This window comes from Epinephelus fuscoguttatus, linkage group LG4, assembly GCF_011397635.1.
Source record: "Epinephelus fuscoguttatus linkage group LG4, E.fuscoguttatus.final_Chr_v1".
Classification (NCBI taxonomy): domain Eukaryota; kingdom Metazoa; phylum Chordata; class Actinopteri; order Perciformes; family Serranidae; genus Epinephelus; species Epinephelus fuscoguttatus.
Window position 1 is genome coordinate 41,576,520 of NC_064755.1, and position 18,924 is coordinate 41,595,443.

At 40.8% G+C, this 18,924-nt stretch overlaps 2 protein-coding genes across 2 annotated transcripts in view; both read left to right on the top strand.

Annotated features, from left to right (window-relative positions):
• lrriq1 (leucine-rich repeats and IQ motif containing 1) overlaps positions 1-4,678 on the top strand; it is a 52,809-nt gene extending 48,131 nt beyond the window's left edge. Inside the window, exon 26 of the mRNA XM_049575241.1 lies at positions 2,001-4,678. Coding sequence (XP_049431198.1) covers positions 2,001-2,134 — 134 coding nt within the window. The 3' untranslated portion in view covers positions 2,135-4,678. The remainder of the gene's footprint in view (positions 1-2,000) is intronic.
• Positions 4,679-9,730: 5,052 nt separating this feature from the next.
• alx1 (ALX homeobox 1) lies at positions 9,731-18,465 on the top strand. The gene is made up of 4 exons (XM_049575246.1): positions 9,731-10,069; positions 10,485-10,789; positions 11,118-11,246; positions 16,777-18,465. The coding sequence occupies exons 1-4, from the start codon at positions 9,880-9,882 to the stop codon at positions 17,116-17,118; spliced, it is 966 nt and encodes a 321-aa protein (XP_049431203.1). The 5' UTR covers positions 9,731-9,879; the 3' UTR covers positions 17,119-18,465.
• The last annotated feature ends 459 nt before the right edge of the window (positions 18,466-18,924 follow it).

Here is an 18,924-nt window from a genome sequence, read left to right on the forward strand (position 1 = left end):
AGGAAACCACTTAAGTTGCATATCTGCTACCTCAATTTTGTCCGCTGTTCGACTCTAATAGGAGCAAAATGATCGAAAACACTTTATTTGGTCACAGCGGTCGGGTCAAATGTGTGGCCTTTTTGTTATCTCCGTACGTTTAACAGCATAACGACACAACCTGCGTTGAAATTGGCAACATGTGCGTCAGGTTTGTGCTCTCTGTGTTTGATTTAGAACAGATAATTGGACAAAAGTCTTTAATAAAGTAAATGCAGCCACCAAAGCTGAGCTGAGAAATAAGCAGAAAAGGCTGTGGTGGTTTCTCTTTAAACTACATTACACACACCACGAGGAGGAGGAACACTGCTGACATGAGTGAAATAAAAACTCGGGAGGTGCGATTAGGTATGACTGGTGAGTGGAGGGATATTCTATACAGTGTGCCAGCTGTGCAGATATTTGGAGCTGGGTCAGTGTCTGCAATGCGTCCCAGGCCCCCCACCTCCTCCAGAGGCCTCCCCGCTGCTCAGCTCCCTGTGTGGGGCGGCCGTGGAGACCGCGGTCCTGGGCCCTACACGTGGAATGCATCATGCCGGATAGAGGCGCTGCCTTTGTACTGTGTGTTTGAAAGGCTTTGTACTGATCCCCAGGTGAAATGGATGGGCCTCTGATACAGAGCATGGCGCTCCTGGGAACCGGAGACACAAACACAAAACTCACCTGCTCAGACTTAAAACTTTACAGTCAGATTTAACATTGTGTTGTCGTGAGTCTCCTGAGACCAACGTCCAAATTTAATTCAGTCAAGGTCAAAAGTTGCAGATTCCTTATTGTTTGGTTTCAACAACAATCTGTGTTCGCTTGAAATCAATAAAGAAGCTTCCAGATGTAGTTACCCAACATCACACTATGTTGTTCAGCGTACAACTCCTAATGCTTTGCTTAATGGTAGGGCTGGGAATCACCAGAGGCTCCATGATACGACAGTATCACAATACTTCATAAGTTTGAAAATGTGAAAAGTCTTTGGCGATTAGAGCCCATTAAGATGGAGGTGAACGCGGTGGAGGAGGGCGGGACAGTTCTGCCTACAGTGACAGCTGACAGCAGCAGAGAGCAGATTTAGAATTTGACAATAACATCCTGATTGGCTGATAGAGATGGTGGCGAAGTTTGATTGGATAACAAGAAGAGGTAACACCCACAATCAGCTTAACAAGGTATGTAAAAGATTTTGATCGACCTACAAGCAGGTGTTAAGGTGGTTTATGTATCTAACCTCGCTCAGCAGTCTGTGCCTGCCAACATCTGCACGGCGGTAAGAACAAAAGCAGCTGGTGTCATGAATCTGACGTTAATTTTGCGAGTGCACTTAAGACTAAAAACATTTCTAGGCACATATTAGTAAATAAGGCCCAGTGTTTGTGGTCATCTCATCAGAGATGCTCTCTTACCTCCAACCCAATGCAATAACACTGTAAAACCAGCAATGAAAATGATCACAACACTTAGATATTTAAGCAGCAGTGATGACTTCTGCTGGTCTGTCTCAATTTTCCATCAGCAGAGTGATCACACTGACAGTGACAGCGCTTTCACAGGCTCATATTGTGACGTAGTTCATTTCATCTCCACTGTGTGTCCACACCTTACAGGCTCACATTAGGGCAACCAATCACATATTTTAAAAGAAAGCATCGTACCTAGCAACAGGGTCAACCACACCTCCTCACTAAGGTCAAAGTTTCTGTCTCTTCCTTGCTCAGAGTTGCTCTGAGAACTTTCCTAAATCACTCCTTAGCTGTGACTCCTTGACAGTGTTCTCAGAGTGGTTGTGACTACAGCAAAAATCACTCAGTAAAATCAGGATTGACGTGTGAGCACAAAGTACAGAGCGAGAACTCCACAACAATGAGTGCTTAACATCAAATGTGTCATTTAAATTGCCACACTGCTTTGTCACACTGCTCGATTTACGTTGTATGAGATATTGACACATTTTCCTTTTGTGTCTGAAGGGAAAGAAGTTCCATCTCCTCAGCGAGTGACGTCTGCTCCGTCCAAAAAGGAGCGCATCTCCTTCCGAGACAACCCTGTTGAGCTGAGCGGCGGCTGGGGAGGGGGCAAGAAGAGGGACAGAGTGTACAAGTAAAACACAAACGCTTCCACGACCACGTCATCTATTTTTGCTTTGCTGTCCTAACCCAACAGCAGAGCAACTTAAGGGGAGATACGTTTATATTTCCCTCTTCTCATCCTGACAAAGAATGTGGCATTTTCAAAATATATGTTCATCTAGTTCAGGAAATCATATTTATTCTTTCCTTGGCTGCAGTATAGTGCTAACAGCCTGTGTTGTGGTATTAACATGTATTCAGATGTAATGACTCAGGATTTAAACCAATAGATTTCAGTCTCACAAGCTTATTTTTTTTCCGTCCATGAAGACGACTCTGTATTTTTATTTTTAATGCTATTTTATCGCCTGCCCCGAATCGGCCTGCAGCTGTTCTTCTCAGCTGAAAACTCGAGCTCCCTGTCCTGAAAATTAATTAAGACCAATAGGACCTGGACCAGCCCAAATATCTTCAGGCACTTCCATTCTGTTGATTCAGCTCGAGTATCACCGCCTGAACGTGATCGCAGCCAACCAGCACCAAAACACATGGAACAAAATGACACGCTTCGTATGCAAATGATGGCAGGAAATCAGAACCAGGACCTTTAATACCTACGGACTCATGTTTCTCTGGATGCTGAACTGTTGTTTCTGTGCTGACAAAAAAAAGGTAATTATAGTTTGTATCCATGGGAAGAGACTTGCTTTTTCCACTTCTCCTGTGCTCTCTTAAGAGTAAAGTTTAATAAGCCCAGAGATTTTAGTGCAATTTCCCCATTATGTGGCTAAATTTAGCTCCGGCTCGCCAACAGTGGGCTTGAAATTACTGCTTTTATGAGCTGAGCACAAACATTGGTGTTAGAATTAGAACGATGTTTTCTTTATTTTCAGTCGTGGATTATAATGGCCTTGTCTGTGTATTTGAATTTGGAGAGCTAAGGCGTCCGTCCGCAAACACTGCCCTACCGGAGGCGGTGAACCTCAGGTTTGGAGGTTCTTCGCTGCTCCGCCGCCTGGAAATGATAACTTAATGAATGTCAAAACAAATAGTCAGAGCTGCAGAGTGGCTCCCTGGCAGGAAATGCACGTCTGCCTATTTATTTTCCTCCTATCTTTCACTTGCACATGTCTGGAGGGTGTGTTTTGACTGTACGCGAGCTGATGGGGGATTTTTGTCTTGGAGAGCAGCGTATGCCAGAGATGTGGTGGTCCTGCCCATTCGGGCGCTGTTGTGAAACCCAAGAGCGTCGTCCTCCTTCAGGGGGAGACTGATTCTCTGGGCTCTCTGGGGGACGTCGGGGGGGGGGGTCTCTGTCATCAAACTGTCGTTCCACAGCTGCGGGACTGGAGAGTTCAGATTTTTTATTGCACATACAACATGAACAGACAGGTGACAGAAAAGCACAATGAGAAGTGCTGTCGCTGGTGTTGTTTTGTTTGACACAAGTTCAGATTAGCTCAGGCTCTCAGAGCTCTGCTCGACAACTACTGCTTCTGAAATGATATTGTTAAAGCATCGTCCAGCAGTCTTCATTAGATTTGTTTATTTTTGGGTTATGGGTAAATTATATGTAACTTAAGACATCCAAAATTCATTGCCTGGTGAAATGAGTGCTTCACCGCACATTTAGATAAGATGAAGAATGTCCCTCTCAGCTCAGTCTGCCCTGCCAGCCTGACCTCAAGTCAGCAAATGCTGTCAGATGGAGTCTGGCTGAGAGAGGTTTGGTATCTAAATCTCTCCAAGTGCTCTCTTTAAGTGCATTAAGGAACCATAACTGTGTGCCTGCAGGTTTTAGCTACAGATTTTGCATACTATCATTTTTGCTGACCATTTTTGAATGCACGCTGTACAGTTTTAGATTTTTGTAAACAATTTCAGCCTCTGGTTTCCATTCATTTCTGTTTAAAAATAAATCAGCGGACTCGAGAAACTTGTTTAAGTTGTGTAGTTAATCACAGTGAACATCGGCTCTCTGTTATTTCTTGTAAATTTTATATTAACATTGAATGCATTTTACGTTACACAAAAGGATGTTACTGACAGAATGAACACAGACTGACGGCTCAAGCTAATTTCTACAGTGATTGATTTTTATACCTAATTATTGAAAGCAAGTTGCTGCCTGGACAACAGTCTGACCTGCACGATGATGACCTGATGAGATGTAAAAAGAAGACTGGTGATACGATACTGACGCATATTGTGATGAGGACAGTGCATCTGGTACGGTGGCCCTGAGGGTCAGCATTTCACTAAACACTACAAAATGTCACAAAACACAATAACACTGCAGAAAACATGACGTTTCACAAAATACTTCAACATTTTACAAAACATGACCTTTCAAATTACAACATAAAAAAACAACACTTCACAAAACACTACATTTAATGAAACACAACAGCGTTTCACAAAATACATTAACACTGCAGAAAAAAAAATTACATTTCACAAAATATGACCTTTCAAAAAATGACAAAAAAACCCCTGCATTTTGCAAAACGCTACATTTCATTAAACATGACGGCGTTTCACAAAATACAATAATACTGCAGGAAAAGGACACATTTTACAAAAAATTTAACATTTCACAAAAAAACAAAATTTCACATGACATTTTAACAAAAGTATGGTCACAACAAAACATTTGAAAAAAAACTACGTTTCACAAAAACACATTTCAGAAAACTACAACAGTTCACAAAATAAAACAACATTTACCAAAACGCTACATTTTTGAAATGTTGTGTTTTGATCCCCCGCGGCCACTGTACTCTGGTTCTATAACGCAGTGCAGGACATACAGCAGACCTAAACTACATGTGTGTGCGAGCAGCTCGACACACTAACTGAGATGTGGTTGTAGGAGTGAAGCTGATTTAAATGTGCGGTTATATTTATCATCTCAGTGAATCTTAAATCATAAAAACACTAATACAGGGATTTGGATCAAAGGGAAGTCCTTTAATCGGAACAATAAAGTCGGGTAAGTTTTCAGAGCTGTAGGACTTAACTAAGTATCAGCACTATAAAACATTTAAGAATGTAAAGTATCTTTAACTCCAAACCCTACAAACACTTACTGATGAAGAAAAACGGCCTCTCCTTATTTATTTCTGCCTCATGACACAATTAGCCGGCTCCTGTCGCCAAAGTAAAGAAACAGGAAATGGATATAAACTGTGAGGAATGTGCAAGCTCTCCTGGAAATGTGAAACCAACTTATAAAGAAATTGGGAATAAAGTCACACAAGCAGAAACTTTTCTGCACTGGATCCTGGTAAAAGTCAAAGTTAATTTATTCCCCCAACGACAACTGCTGGCGTTTAATATCAGCGAGATGAAAACAGCTCAGAGACTCTGCTTTCATAAAAATGTAAGGACAGGTCTGATGTCACAGCGAGCCAGCGCTGAGAAAATAATCTCTGGAGGTTTGTAAATTAATTATAGTAAAAGCAGAATCGTTCAAATGTGTCATGTGTTAGAGAACTGGTATCTGGTATTTTTAAGATTTACAGAGGACATTTATGGAAGTACATGCTTACATGTCTACAAACAGTATCTCATATATATATATATATATACACATGGTATAAAATATGCAGAACTTAAAGTTACATTATGAAATGTACAAATATTTATTAAATCTACATTTTTATGATAATTTATACTTTAAAATGTATTTTTTGATTAAGTCTGTTCATATAATTACATTACATTTTCCATGGCAGTGAGAGTTGAGATTATCGGCCTTTTGTATCTGCAGCTAAAAGACTTCCAGGTTTGTGTCGCTGGTGTTTAAATGATAAACAGCATTTTCTTTTTGGAGTGAAAAAATAAAGAAAGAATTGTTTATGCATCAACTATTTATGACCCTGGACTGCTTTAGCGACTTTATGTGTTTGTGCATCTCTGTATAAATGTTATTTTGACTAATTTTATCTTTTAAAATGAAAAATATCAAAGCTGAAACAAAGTGGTCTCAGAGACTTCCAGCTGTTTTCTGTCTGTGTTTAGGTTCAACCTGAATCTGTGGTGTATTTTAAAATGCAAAATGTTAAGAAAACATTAAATGATCATTTAAAATGTTAAATTGTTGCTGAAAATCTTCTTCTTATATTGTTATTAAAATGATCTTTAGTCTCGTCTCACAGCGTCTGGGTTCAGTCTGAGTGACCCGCTGCCCGGTTCGTTCTGGTTTCAGGTGACTTGTATAACATGTCGACTTGAACCCAGATGACTTGAAGTCAAGTGACTGAGAGCTGTGTCAGCGCTCGGGAATGTCGACTCCTGGAAGAAAACAAAAGACAAACAAACAAAATGGAAACAAACTTTTAAAGCACGAATGCGCTGCTTTCACTTTCTGACATTATGAGCCAAATGTTGTGCAGACTCAGACTCAGAGGACGTTCACAAGCTCCACAAAATTTCTGCTTTTGGGGAAAATAAAGTTTTTGTGTTTCGTGGCGAGCCAGAGTTTGAAGACATTCAACAGATTGAATTAGAGGCGAGGGTGGCTCCGGGCATCATGATGTCATGTTCCTGCCTTCTGAAGTGGCACGTTTTGGCCTGTCGGGCTCTGGTTTGGTTGTGTTGGACTGTGATCAGTCACATTAAGACTGAAATGAAAGATAATTAGTTCAGTTCAATCATATTTTGACCGTGATGAGCGCGTGTGTGATGTTGTAACAAACTGGCAGTACATGTTTTTTTATTAAAAGTGAGAGTGGAGATCTTTCCAGGTGGCTCACATGACACTTAAAGAATTAGTGTGAGCGACGGTCCTGAAGGTGACCGAGCCGTCCAACTTTACAAGCCCACGCAGCAGCCGAGGACCCACCAAACAAACCACAGTGAACTTTTCACATTTTCTCCTCAGCGTGAGCCGGTGTGTGCGAGGTCATCTTAGAAGCCCAATAAGCCCCCTGTCCTCCTCCTCCTCCTCCTCCTCCTCCACCCCGCTACTTAAGAGCACCTCTATTTATTTTTATTTTTTCTCCTGTGGCACCGTGACGCTGCAGGTAACTGCCACTGACCCCAGAGCGAACCAAAGCTACACATGGTGTGCATGGCAGGTGGTGTGGCTCATGGGTGGAGATGTGGAGGTGGGAGATGGGCTTAGGTTAGTGGTAACACAATTCCTCCAGTAAGGAGAAATAGAAGAAGAGCTCTTCTCCTCCCTGTTGAGAGCTGTGTGTCTGTGTTCCTCTGACGGCTGCAGGGTTCAGTGGAACTTTGCTGCATGAGGATGTTTGCTCTTTAATTCAAGCAAGAAAAGGTCAATACTTCCTCTATGGGACTTTTGAATGTCAAATTAAATCCTAATTTGATGTTATTCTTACTATATTTACAAAAAGGAGAAACTGCCAAAGTTCAGAGAAATACACTTTGAATGTTCACTGAGGAAAAAGCAGTGGTCTTGTAGAATTTAACAGCATGCTGTTGTTGCAATACAAAAAAGAAGGATCCTTGGTACCTTGCTCTCATGACGAAATCATATTGATAATTTTGCAAATAGAAGATAAGACTGTTAGATTAGCCTTTATTGTCTTCCTCAGGACAAATTTGTCTTATATTCCAGAGGCAACATGCACACACACACACACACACACACACACACACACACACACACACACACACGTAAAATGTAGAGTGGTGCACAAATACTCTGCAGAGCCAACACTATAAACCCCCTGATCCATCCATGACACTTAATTTAATGTAAAGACCACACAGACGCCCCAGATTATCAATAAGAAACATTATGTTCACTCGACACAAAACCTATCACTGTGAGCTCGACATCATTTTTTATGTTAAATCAACATTTTTTCTGTTTTGAGTTCATTTGACTAAAATTTAAAAATCTGATTTCGCCTCATTAGTTTGCAGCCAATAAACAACACTTATCACTGTACACTGAACACATTGTGGCGTGTTGGGGCTAAATGGGCGGAGCTTCCCAGCATGCCATGAGACAGTGTGTTCAAGAAAACTGTGTTTAAATATGCTGTAAATCGCTGAGGTGACACAGTGATGAATGTTCCTGCAGTTCACAGTTAATGTTGTGGTAAGAGACATTTCGCAGCATGAGGTCAGTCGTATTCACCTATATAAGGCTGTGCTGAGGTGACATAAAGAGCACTCTCTGGTTCAGAGTTCATCATTTTGTCTAATTCTAGAAGCCTCAGCTCACCTCAATATATTTTTATAGTTTAATGAATTTAGTAAGAAATGGTGGTAGATTGTGCGCTCAGTGTTCTAACGTTCGTGTGATACAGAATTAAATGCTCAAACAACAACAACAATGTTAAATTGACAAACTTCCTGTCAGGCAGGGGTCATGTGACACATTGATTTTGTGTCTGGTGAACTCAAAACTTTTATGTTAGTGTGTTTGTACTAAACTAAAAGTTTTGGATGAAAGCTGTAAAAATTGAATTGAGTTCACAGTGAGGTGTTGCACTGATGCCCCACTCAGAGGAATTACACTAAAGTCCCACACACAGTTATTGCACAGGTGCCCCACACCGACATATTGCACCCCACACACACACACACGACGCGAATGTCAGACAGTATTTCCCGCAGTTTATGCAAACATGCGTCACACTATCGAACATCATTGACATTAAATTCACACTAAATAAATCCAAATAAAACGGAACAGTTTCACTAAAATCTTCGGAGCAACTCAGTTTAATTAATTCCAGGTCGTTCAGGACATGAACAAAAAAAAGATCTCGGTTTAAATTATCTGAACATTTTGATGCAACCTGCAAAACTGTGAGCCGTGTGTTTTGTCCTCGTCTGTCAAAATGCCAAATGTAAAAGGTCTTTGATTAAAATCTTCGATTTAAATCTAAAACTTGCTGCACGTGTTAATAACGATTAAATTGAGCATTTTAGGATGACTTAAGTATTTTAAAAAAACGGATTTGGAGCCCTTTTCCACAGTATTTAATATTTTCTGTGAGTTACACGTTCTTTTGTTGAATCTTGAAAAAAAAAACCCTTATTGAACATGAAAATATTTTTGCTTATTTTTATGCAGATTTGTAAATGTGATGTTAAATTAGTGACAGCGCCTTGAAAAATAGTAACGAACAGGTTGATAGATAGATAGATAGATAGATAGATAGATAGATAGATAGAAATCCATCAGTGCACATAAGAACGAAGTGCGAACGAATGTGGCTAAAATTCTCCATCAGCAGCACAAGTGGTGCTGTCAATGTGGCAGGGCCTTGAAATGTAAGGCAACAAATCAGTTTGCCCCAACATGAAAGCCTTGAAACAATAAGTTAAATAAAATAATAAAAAAAATATTCTTATATTCTGGATCCCTGCAGGTTAAACTGCCCCAAAATAAACCGACTGATCAGCAGCGACCCTCAGGACCCACAGACTCAGGTTAAGTCCCAGTTGCTGCAGATAAATGTTCTCCTCATCATGAACGTCTCAACATGTTGTATATTAAAGTGCTTTCTGATTGTTTCCTCTCAGAGTGGTTGTGTGGCTCCAGAATCAAACTGCTGTTTGGTTTGGGTTCAGCCTGCGCAGGGGAGGAGTTGTTTCATATTGAGAGGAGGGGAGCTCTTTAAGGAGCTCGTTCTCTTTGGGGCTATAAAGACGTTGTGCCTTCAAGACACAGCAAATTAACTCCATTGGCGAATTATCGCATTACGAGACGCCGCTCATCGGTGCGCGACGGAGATTACTTTCCTTTTTTTTAATGGTGACATCTGATTAAAGCGAGCGGAGCTGGGTGAAGATGATGGAGTATATGGAGGATAAGTTTGCGTTGAAAAGCCAAGCGATGAAGGCCAGCGATTATTACATGGACCAAGTCATGGAGAGCCTGGACAGCGCGCAGTACTTCACCAAGTCCTCCCCGAAGTGCGTGCAGGCCTTCGGGCTGCAGAGCGGCGAGCACCGCTCCTCTCCGTGCGGGGACCAGACCGGTGCGTAAGAACTACAGTTTCTGTAACTTTGACTGTTTGTGCAGGTTTACAGGAGTTAGTCTGCGTGTGTGAGGAGTTACAGAGTGTTTCTTTTTTTGTAAACTTGCCTCTCGTTTTATTTGTGGAGCTCAGTTAGTGTCAGTAGATGTGATTTCTTTTGGAATTATTTTATGTTTTTGCCACTTTTTGTTAAAATTTGAAAGATCGCTGGTGTGTGTAAATTTTCCACGTAGATTATTTAGTGTGATCAAAGCTGGCCTATAATTTTAAACATTTTTAATCACCCAGAGACCATAAAAAGTAGCCTGATTTGTATAGTCCAGATTTATTTTCATACTTTAAGTTGCAGTAAGAGTGCAATGCCATGTCAGGTGTCAAACTGTATATTTATTCATGTACCATCTGCTCTCTCCAGCCGGTTACGGCGTGCCAAAAACAGACGAAGACACTTTGCACTCGGACCTCGGGAGGTCGATGGACAGTTGTTGCACTCTGCGCGCGTCTCCGGTGACAACCGGGCCGGAGAAAACGGATTTGGACGACATGGGAGACAAGTGCGACAGTAATGTGTCCAGCAGCAAGAAGAGGAGACACCGGACGACCTTCACCAGCGCGCAGCTGGAGGAGCTGGAGAAGGTCTTCCAGAAAACTCACTATCCAGATGTTTATGTGAGGGAACAGCTGGCCATGAGGACGGAATTAACAGAGGCCAGAGTGCAGGTACAGTTTATCACCGCGCTCTTATTTTGTTAACTTTAAGGGATGGAGAGAGAAGAGGCCATAAAATAAAGAAAGACGACAAAACATGAACGTGGAGCTGCGCCGCTTTGCGTAAAATAAAAACACCACAAAATTTAAAGCAAATAATTAAATACACACTTTGTGTTTTTCTCTAAACCAAGTCAGGATTCATTTTAATCAGGCTGCTGCAGCTCCTTTTAAACAAATGATTTTACCAGAATTTATTGGACTTATTTTCTAAACGAATGATATTTTGTCACATTTATTTTAATTGATTTTGTTTCGTCTCATTTTATTTTATTTCCAGGTTTGGTTTCAGAACAGAAGAGCAAAGTGGAGGAAGAGAGAGCGCTACGGGCAGATCCAACAAGCCAAAACTCACTTCGCAGCCACCTACGATTTATCAGTGTTGCCGAGGACTGACAGCTACACACAGGCCAGTTGTTTCCTCTGTTTTTATAACTATTAATGTTTTTATTGTTGGTGTCCAATGAACCTCTGATGGGAGCGTTCGTGTATTTGTTAAAATCAGAGCGCGCTGGTGCGTAATGCTCACAGCGGCCTGTCAGCTTCATTTCTTCTTTTTAAGTCCTCTTAATTTAAGACAAAATAAATGAATGCATGGGTGTCAGTCTCACGGGGGCGCAGAGGACATGTCCTCTCAATATTTAAATAATATAAAGAGATATACATACATACATTATTAATCCTGAGGGAATTTAAGGCACTCAGCAGGTCATTACACCACGCATCAACAACACATAGAGTAGAGTAAAAAAATAGAAACGTAAGAATAAAAACACAGAGCAGTGAAATGACAGTTAGGTCCCAGGACAACTACAGAGAGCTGTTACTACAGCAGATGTGATGGTGGTGCAGATTTAGGTGGTTGAAGGTGCAGGTATTTCATAGTAAGGTGATTAAATTAAAGCATAAGAGCAGTGCAGGAGGAATCAATACTTTGCTATGGATGATATGAGCAATACAACATAAACAAATGTACACATACCAATGCAGATACAGATTTTTTTTGTAGAAGATGCATAAAAGTAAAGACTGTATTAAATAAGGACTGCTGGGAAATATAAAATATAAAAAATATGAAATGTTTAACAGAGGGTGCATATCTAAATAACAACAACTGTAAATAGAAAATGCAAAATTGTAAAGGAAAAGAAAGACAATGCAAATTGTAAAAAAAAAAACAAAACAAAAAACGTGAAGTAGCAGTAGCAGCAGAGGACTTGACAAAGTTAATATTTACATGATAAATTGATACTGAAAAGGCACAAATAGATGCACAAAAGTTCACCAGAATGAAGTGAAATGAAGTGTTTAATGCTCAAGATTTTTCTGTTGGCGGACCCTCAGACTCTCAGTGTCATATATGTCCTCCCCAACACCGACAGGAAACTGTTGAATGAGCGCTTTTATCTGCATGAATCACTTCATGTCATTGCAGCTCTATTCATCACTTATTATAGAGGCCATCTTCAGATAAGAGGCGGGACACTGATTAGAGCCTCTGTGAGGTGTCACGGCTGAATTAATGGCCTTATATCAGATTTCACGTTCGCTGCACATTCGTCTTGCCGCTTGGACAAAGGTCAGGTACAAGATGAGGTGAGAGGAGACGCACACTGTCAGTTTGTCCTTCCTCTATCACAAACTGAGATTGGGCCTCTGAGGTTTTTAAGAAGGAAGTCTGCAGCTCCTCAGAGGGCTGTGTGTGTGTGTGTGTGTGTGTGTGTGTGTGTGGACATTTGGAGTGTACAGAAAGCAGCTTATGTATTGAATCCAAAGAGGCAGCATTGTTTAAAAAAAAAAAAAAAAAATAGTCAGAGTCACAGAATCGTCTTCGCCCTGGCTGAGGACCAGGTCCGAGCTCTGTTGGACTGTCTCGTATTTTCCCCGCACATGTTTCTGATAGACCCGCCTGGACACCAGCCATACCCGTCTCTCCCAGCTGATCCAGATTACTGTCATTAAATGGACCGTCCTACATGGAACTGTGCTGGCAGAGGGTGTTTCTGTCTCCCTAAACGCAGTGGACATGGGCTGCATTCTTGTGGGTTTTAAAGAGTTTGGTTTTGTTTTGTTGACTGTGAGGGGTTTTGTTGTTTTTGGGCAAAGGCTGAGGTCCTGCTGATCCATGGCACATGTTGTCAGGAACATGTTGGCAGAGCTGATTCTCCCGCTACGACCAAAAGAAGTTTATTTAACTGTCAGAGAAGATGATTTTTACTGTGTACTGCTGCTGGTTTGTGGTGTTTGTTGAAAAAAATTCTGTAAGCTGTACTTTGGCAGAAGGTGTTGTCCTGGTTCAATTTATAGTTCTGCAATTTTAAAAATTTTTGAAGATGCTGAAATTTAATTTTGGTGTATTTATTTGTTTAAATTATATATTTAAAATTTTCTTAAAATATAGCCTTGAATTTATGCTGTGTGGAGGAAAACTTTAGAGACACATTTCAGTAGCTTCATTTTGACAAGATACAATTAGGAGCAAATGAATTTGCATGCTGTTCACATGCTACTTACTTACGCTGGCGTGTCTTCTGAGTTTGATTGAAATCTTGGCGAATGAAACCAAATGAACCGCCTCAGAGTGAATGAAGTCATTTGAATGTGATGGAGCTGTCAGTTCAGTCGGTGTCGTGCGTTCTGTAGGCCGCAGCTCCCGCCTTTAAAATCAGTCACGTGATGTTTACTGTATGTTGAGCAGATGGGATTATACATCCTGTCCATCTCTTTGTTCTCTCAGACTCTAATGAAATGCCAACAGAGGCTGCGTGACACTTTTGGGATGAATTTTAGGAACATGTGAACTTCAAAATCATGAGATGTTGTGTGTTTTTGGAAGTGTTTGGATCTGTGTGTGTTCAGACGTCGGTTCAGACATTAAAGGCTCACTTCATCCCCCCTGAATAGATAATGTGTCATTCACTTCCAGTGTTGTCAAGCCGTGCTGATAGTTTTGGTGTGTTGTGATATCTGTCTCTGAGATTTCTGCCTCCACACCAACACAACTGAGCTGAATGAAAGTGTATTTGGTGACTTAAACCTTTAAAAAAATCTCTGTCCACAAACAGTGTTTGCATTAATCTGGACAATCCACACACACATCGCTGTCGACAGGTTTCACAGGCGAGGACGCAGCTTTGTTTTAACATTAGTGGGGAAACATTAAAAATGGGGGCGTGGGGTCGTCTGCTGGAAAAGTTTCAGCTTCAAACACGTAATTTCCTGCATTCTGGTGAATTTTTACGCAACAATTTGTGCATTTTTATCAGTTTATTGTGTAAATATTTTAAATTTCATCAGAATAAAAGTTCTCTGCTGCTTTTATGGGGTTTTTTTTTAGATGGGGACAAATACACGTCCTAAATATTGAGGGGGACGTGTCCCCTGCATCCCTCCCTACCACTGAAATCCACCCCTATGTTCACAGGGGCTGTTTCCTCTGTAGGAAGTCGCTCCAGTGTGTGTGTGTGTGTGTGTGTGTGTGTGTGTTGAAAGACAGATATCTCAATTCTTTGGCAAATAAAACTGAAACCTTCTGCAGCCCTGACATCACTCGAGTTAAGTTAGAAAATATTTTTTGTAATATGGGTTAAATGGCCTCTTCACAGTTTTCTATGTGTTTGTAAGAAATTAGCATTTATTGTCCACTGATTAAAACATGAACAAGTTAATATTTTAACAGCTGCTTTGCACGTTCAACTTATCAGTGATCGAACTCGCCGCTGCACCAGAGCATTTTTTTTTTTTTAAGATCCGTAGATATGGCAGAGTTTCTGTTCAGATTGTGTGACTGATGTCTTTATATTTTTAATGCAGGATGTTCGTCTAAACTACGTCTGTGCAGTGACATAATCAAAAGGTGCATTTAACGAGCCTTCTGTAAAAGTGTTAGCTGCACTCTCATGGTCTTCATCAGCAGATGAAACGATGCAGGTGTCATTAACGTATCAGGGCTGATAAGATAATAGATTTTTATGATGATCGGGGCCAAATGAGTTCACCACGATGATTTTATCTGCTTATCTATACAAAATAAAAGTAAAACATAACAATGATTCTATAAGTGGTGTTTATCTTTAACTTTGTTTATTGTGTGTTTCTTCTCTTTTTTTGACAAATGAATTTAACTCAAAATACGAGTGAGGGGAGGTGGAGACAGTCTGTCATCATAACTGAATGAAATTGTACAAAAAAATAGTGATTACACTATAAGGACAGTGAAAAGGAAACAAAGCAAAGCAAGAACAGAACCACACACACACACACACACTGTACAACTTTGAAAAGTGTGTGTATTTCAAACACAATGTTTCTTTAGATTTCCTCATAAATTATATCTCCCCTCCTTGTCACAAAACATGTTTTGAATATTGCCTGGAAGTAGATTATTTCTTGTTTTGAACATTATTTGTTCTGTTTTAAATTCAACCAGATCCCTGAATTCAAATGCATGTGACTTTAAAAACAGTGTGTTGGTTTGCTGCTGACATCCCACATCATGTACAATCCTAATGGCTTTTTTTTAAATCTATATTTAATATGTGTAGTGTATATAAATTGGTTTTATAGGTGTTTCCTCAGATTTCCACAGATCTGGTAAAATGAGTGAGCAGTCGATCAGTTAAATGATTAAAGAGGAGCTGGATTATTTACGTGATATTATCAGGGCTCCACAATATGCAAAAAAAAAAAAACAACAACAACCAAAAAACATCTTTTTTTTTTTCATTTCATTTTAACCAATAAAACAAAATTATGATGATGTGATATTTGCTCAACAAGCATGTTCCCTTATGACTCTCTGCAGCACCACAGTTCTTTATTTATAATTGTTGTGACACATTTTACCTTCATCAAAAAAGTGCAGCTCCTGCATTCTGGATATTGACCTTGGCCATTTTGTGATTTCAGTAATATTTCATTAATGTTGCAGCCCTGATTATCACGTGTATTATTGACATGATATCAGTATCTCATTTTTAAATATCACGTTTGTCGTCAGTAACAGTGTATCGTGACTCCTCTACTACAAATGTGTGAAGTTTAAATCCTTCGATGAATCCTCAAAAGCATCTGTGTAGTTTAAAAATGTTGTATGTGACAAACTATCGGTCTATTAAAAATAATTCTGGAGTAGTTGCTCTGATGCAGCCTCATGAAATTAAAGGGATAGTTCAGATTTTTTTGAAGTGGGGTTGCATGAAGTACTTTAACATTGTCAGTGTGTTACATACAGTAGATGTCAGTCAGCACACTACTAGTTTGGAGTCTGACATGGAAACTAACCTATGTCCTGCTGTGGAAGGTCAGCACCAGTATATCGCTCTCTTTAATGCCAGACTCCATTGAGAAAAACAGTGATTTAACATCACTGAACTCAGGAGCTGCTGGTCTGCCACTGCCTCCGTCCATGTTTGTGTTATTGTTTGACTTTGGTGTTTTAAAGGGTTAATTCAGATTCACCAAAGTCACACATTAACACAAACCAACTAACTGATCAGAGCAGCTGTAGACCAGCAGCTCCCGTGTTCAGAGAGCTTAAATTACTGTATTTGTCAATGGGCTTTGGTGGTTTTGTTGAGAGTATAGATGGGGAGCTGAGGCATTAACGGCTTCCTCGTCAGAACAGGCTGTCTGATAGAAAGAGAAAGTGCTGAAAATACACTCAACATAGCGAACACTTAAACTGATAGTATGTTTTTAGATGTCTTTAAGGCGGCTAAAATATGTTTTGTTGCTGACCTCCCTCCTCAGCAATACATTGTTTAGCTTCAGTGTTGGACTCCTGCCTGCTTCTCCAAACTGGGGGCGTGCTGACTGACATCTACTGTCTATGACACACTGTCTGTGGATAAGCATCCCATACAACCCCACTTCAAAAAATCCGAACCGTCCCTTTAAAGTCCTTCTCCCTGTTTCTAAAACTTTCTTTCACCCAACAGATTCCCAACAACCTGTGGCCGAGCCCTGCTCCTGGCGGCTCTGTGGTCTCCTCCTGCATGCTGCCCCGAGGCTCCCCTCCCTGCGTCACATCCTACTCCCACTCCCCACGTTCAGCAGCCGGTGCCACCGAGCACGGCTACGTGGGCTTCCCCAACCAGCAGAACCAGTTCGGTCACGTCTCCCTCAACAACTTCTTCAGCGCAGACTCGCTCCTCACGCCAGCCGCCAACGGTCACCATGCCTTCGAGACCAAGCCTGAGTTTGAGAGGCGCTCATCCAGCATAGCCGTGCTGCGCATGAAGGCCAAGGAGCACACAGCCAACATCTCCTGGGCCATGTGATCAACTCTCCTGTGCATGTCTGGAAAGGCTGGATAATGTATGGAAAAATATTTTTTAGAATTTACAGTTTGTGCAAAGTGTGGCGATTGCCCAAAGAGTCTGAAATCATATTCAAAACTACCTGTCACCCAAAATCTTCTTTTGTCGTCTACAGATGGAGATGTCACTTATCTGTTGTTGCGAAGAAAAAAATCAGCTGTGGACAATTTTACCATGAAACTGACCTGCTATTTAAACCTGCATCATATGCAGCTCTGACCATAACTCGATCTAGAAACATCAATGTAGAAAATAGTGTCTGGATAACGTTCATAAATAGAAAATGTGTCAGGATTTTTGTCTCTCTGCATTTTCTGAAATCTGCAACTCAAACGCTGCAGCTTGTTACAAAAGTTAATAAACAGCCACAGTGTTGTGTGACAGATATACAGCTGTGTTTCTGCTCTGAGGCAGATCTACAGCAGGGTGGAGGTATGCACATTACTCAGACAATCATGTGGTCAAAGACACTTACAGGAATAGTTCAGCCCAAAATCAAAAACACATAGTTCTCTTACCTGTAGTGCTGTTTATCAGTCTAGATAGTTTTGGTGTGAGTTGCAGAGTGTTGTAGATATCAGTCGTAGAGATGTCTGACTTCTCTCCAATATAATGGAACTAGATGTCACTCAGCTTGTGGAGCTCAAAGTGCCAACAAATCATATTTAAAAACTCAACATCAATGTCTCTTTCCAGAAATCATAACGTGGTTACTCAAGTTAATTCACAGACTTGTGTTGTGAGCAGTTTGATGAGGGAACTATTTTCTTTCAACGAACTACATCCGCCAACCATATGACCGCGCAGAGGGAAGTGTGCATCTACTCATGGGAGTGAGCAGTTTTAATTAACCCTTTCCTAAGTCTCGCCCCTTGAATGCAGACTGGCCAATCATTTCATAGCATTAGCATTACCCTCACATGCGGTTGTTTTAGATTTCATTCATTTTCAGGCTGTGTTTGTGAATTTGGAGCTTACTGTTGTACCTGGAGAACATTGTGTAAGGGTCTGTGCACATGCCACATTGTTTGCATCCCCAATTGCTTCATTGTTTTCAATGTAGACAAGCTGTTGGGCACGCTCAAATGCCTGCGTGACAACTGTCATGGTGCCCACGTGTTCTCAAGCGCCTATTATTCAGGGCCCAACAACTGAACCCTGAAATGAACTCAACTTTTGGAACACATCAGAATTTATCTCAGCCTTTATCTCTTTATTGCACCTGCCGTGCTTCTACATTAAAGGGAAATTTCGGTTTATTTCAACCTGTCTCCTATCGTCCTAAATTTGTTTCAAGTGACTAGTGACATAAAAATAACAGTTAGCATGTTAGCCGTTAGCCTAGATACAGCCGGGGCGCATAGTAGCGTCAGACCTGTTAAAACGTAAGTGAATGGGCAACCTTCAAGTGCAAAGTTAGTCCACTCAACAAGCTTTTTCTCCACAAAGACCGCCTCATATCGTTAGGATAAATGTCAGAGAACATATAGAAAACTTACCGGTGTGCTGCCATGTTTGTTTACCATCTAGCTCTGCTTTCCAAAGTGCGGCCGAAATATCGCGAGAACAAGCAGCGATCTCATACCGTGCCTGAAGTCTGGCAAAAAGTCCGCCATTATTCTATAAATCTTTCATAAAATAAATGAATGAACTTTCAGGCTACTGTTTGGTTCTGCCTTCCAGCTGTTGCTGCTTGTTCTTGCAATATTTCGGCCGCGCTTTGGAAAGCAGAGCTAAATGGTAAACAAACATGGCAGCACACCGGTA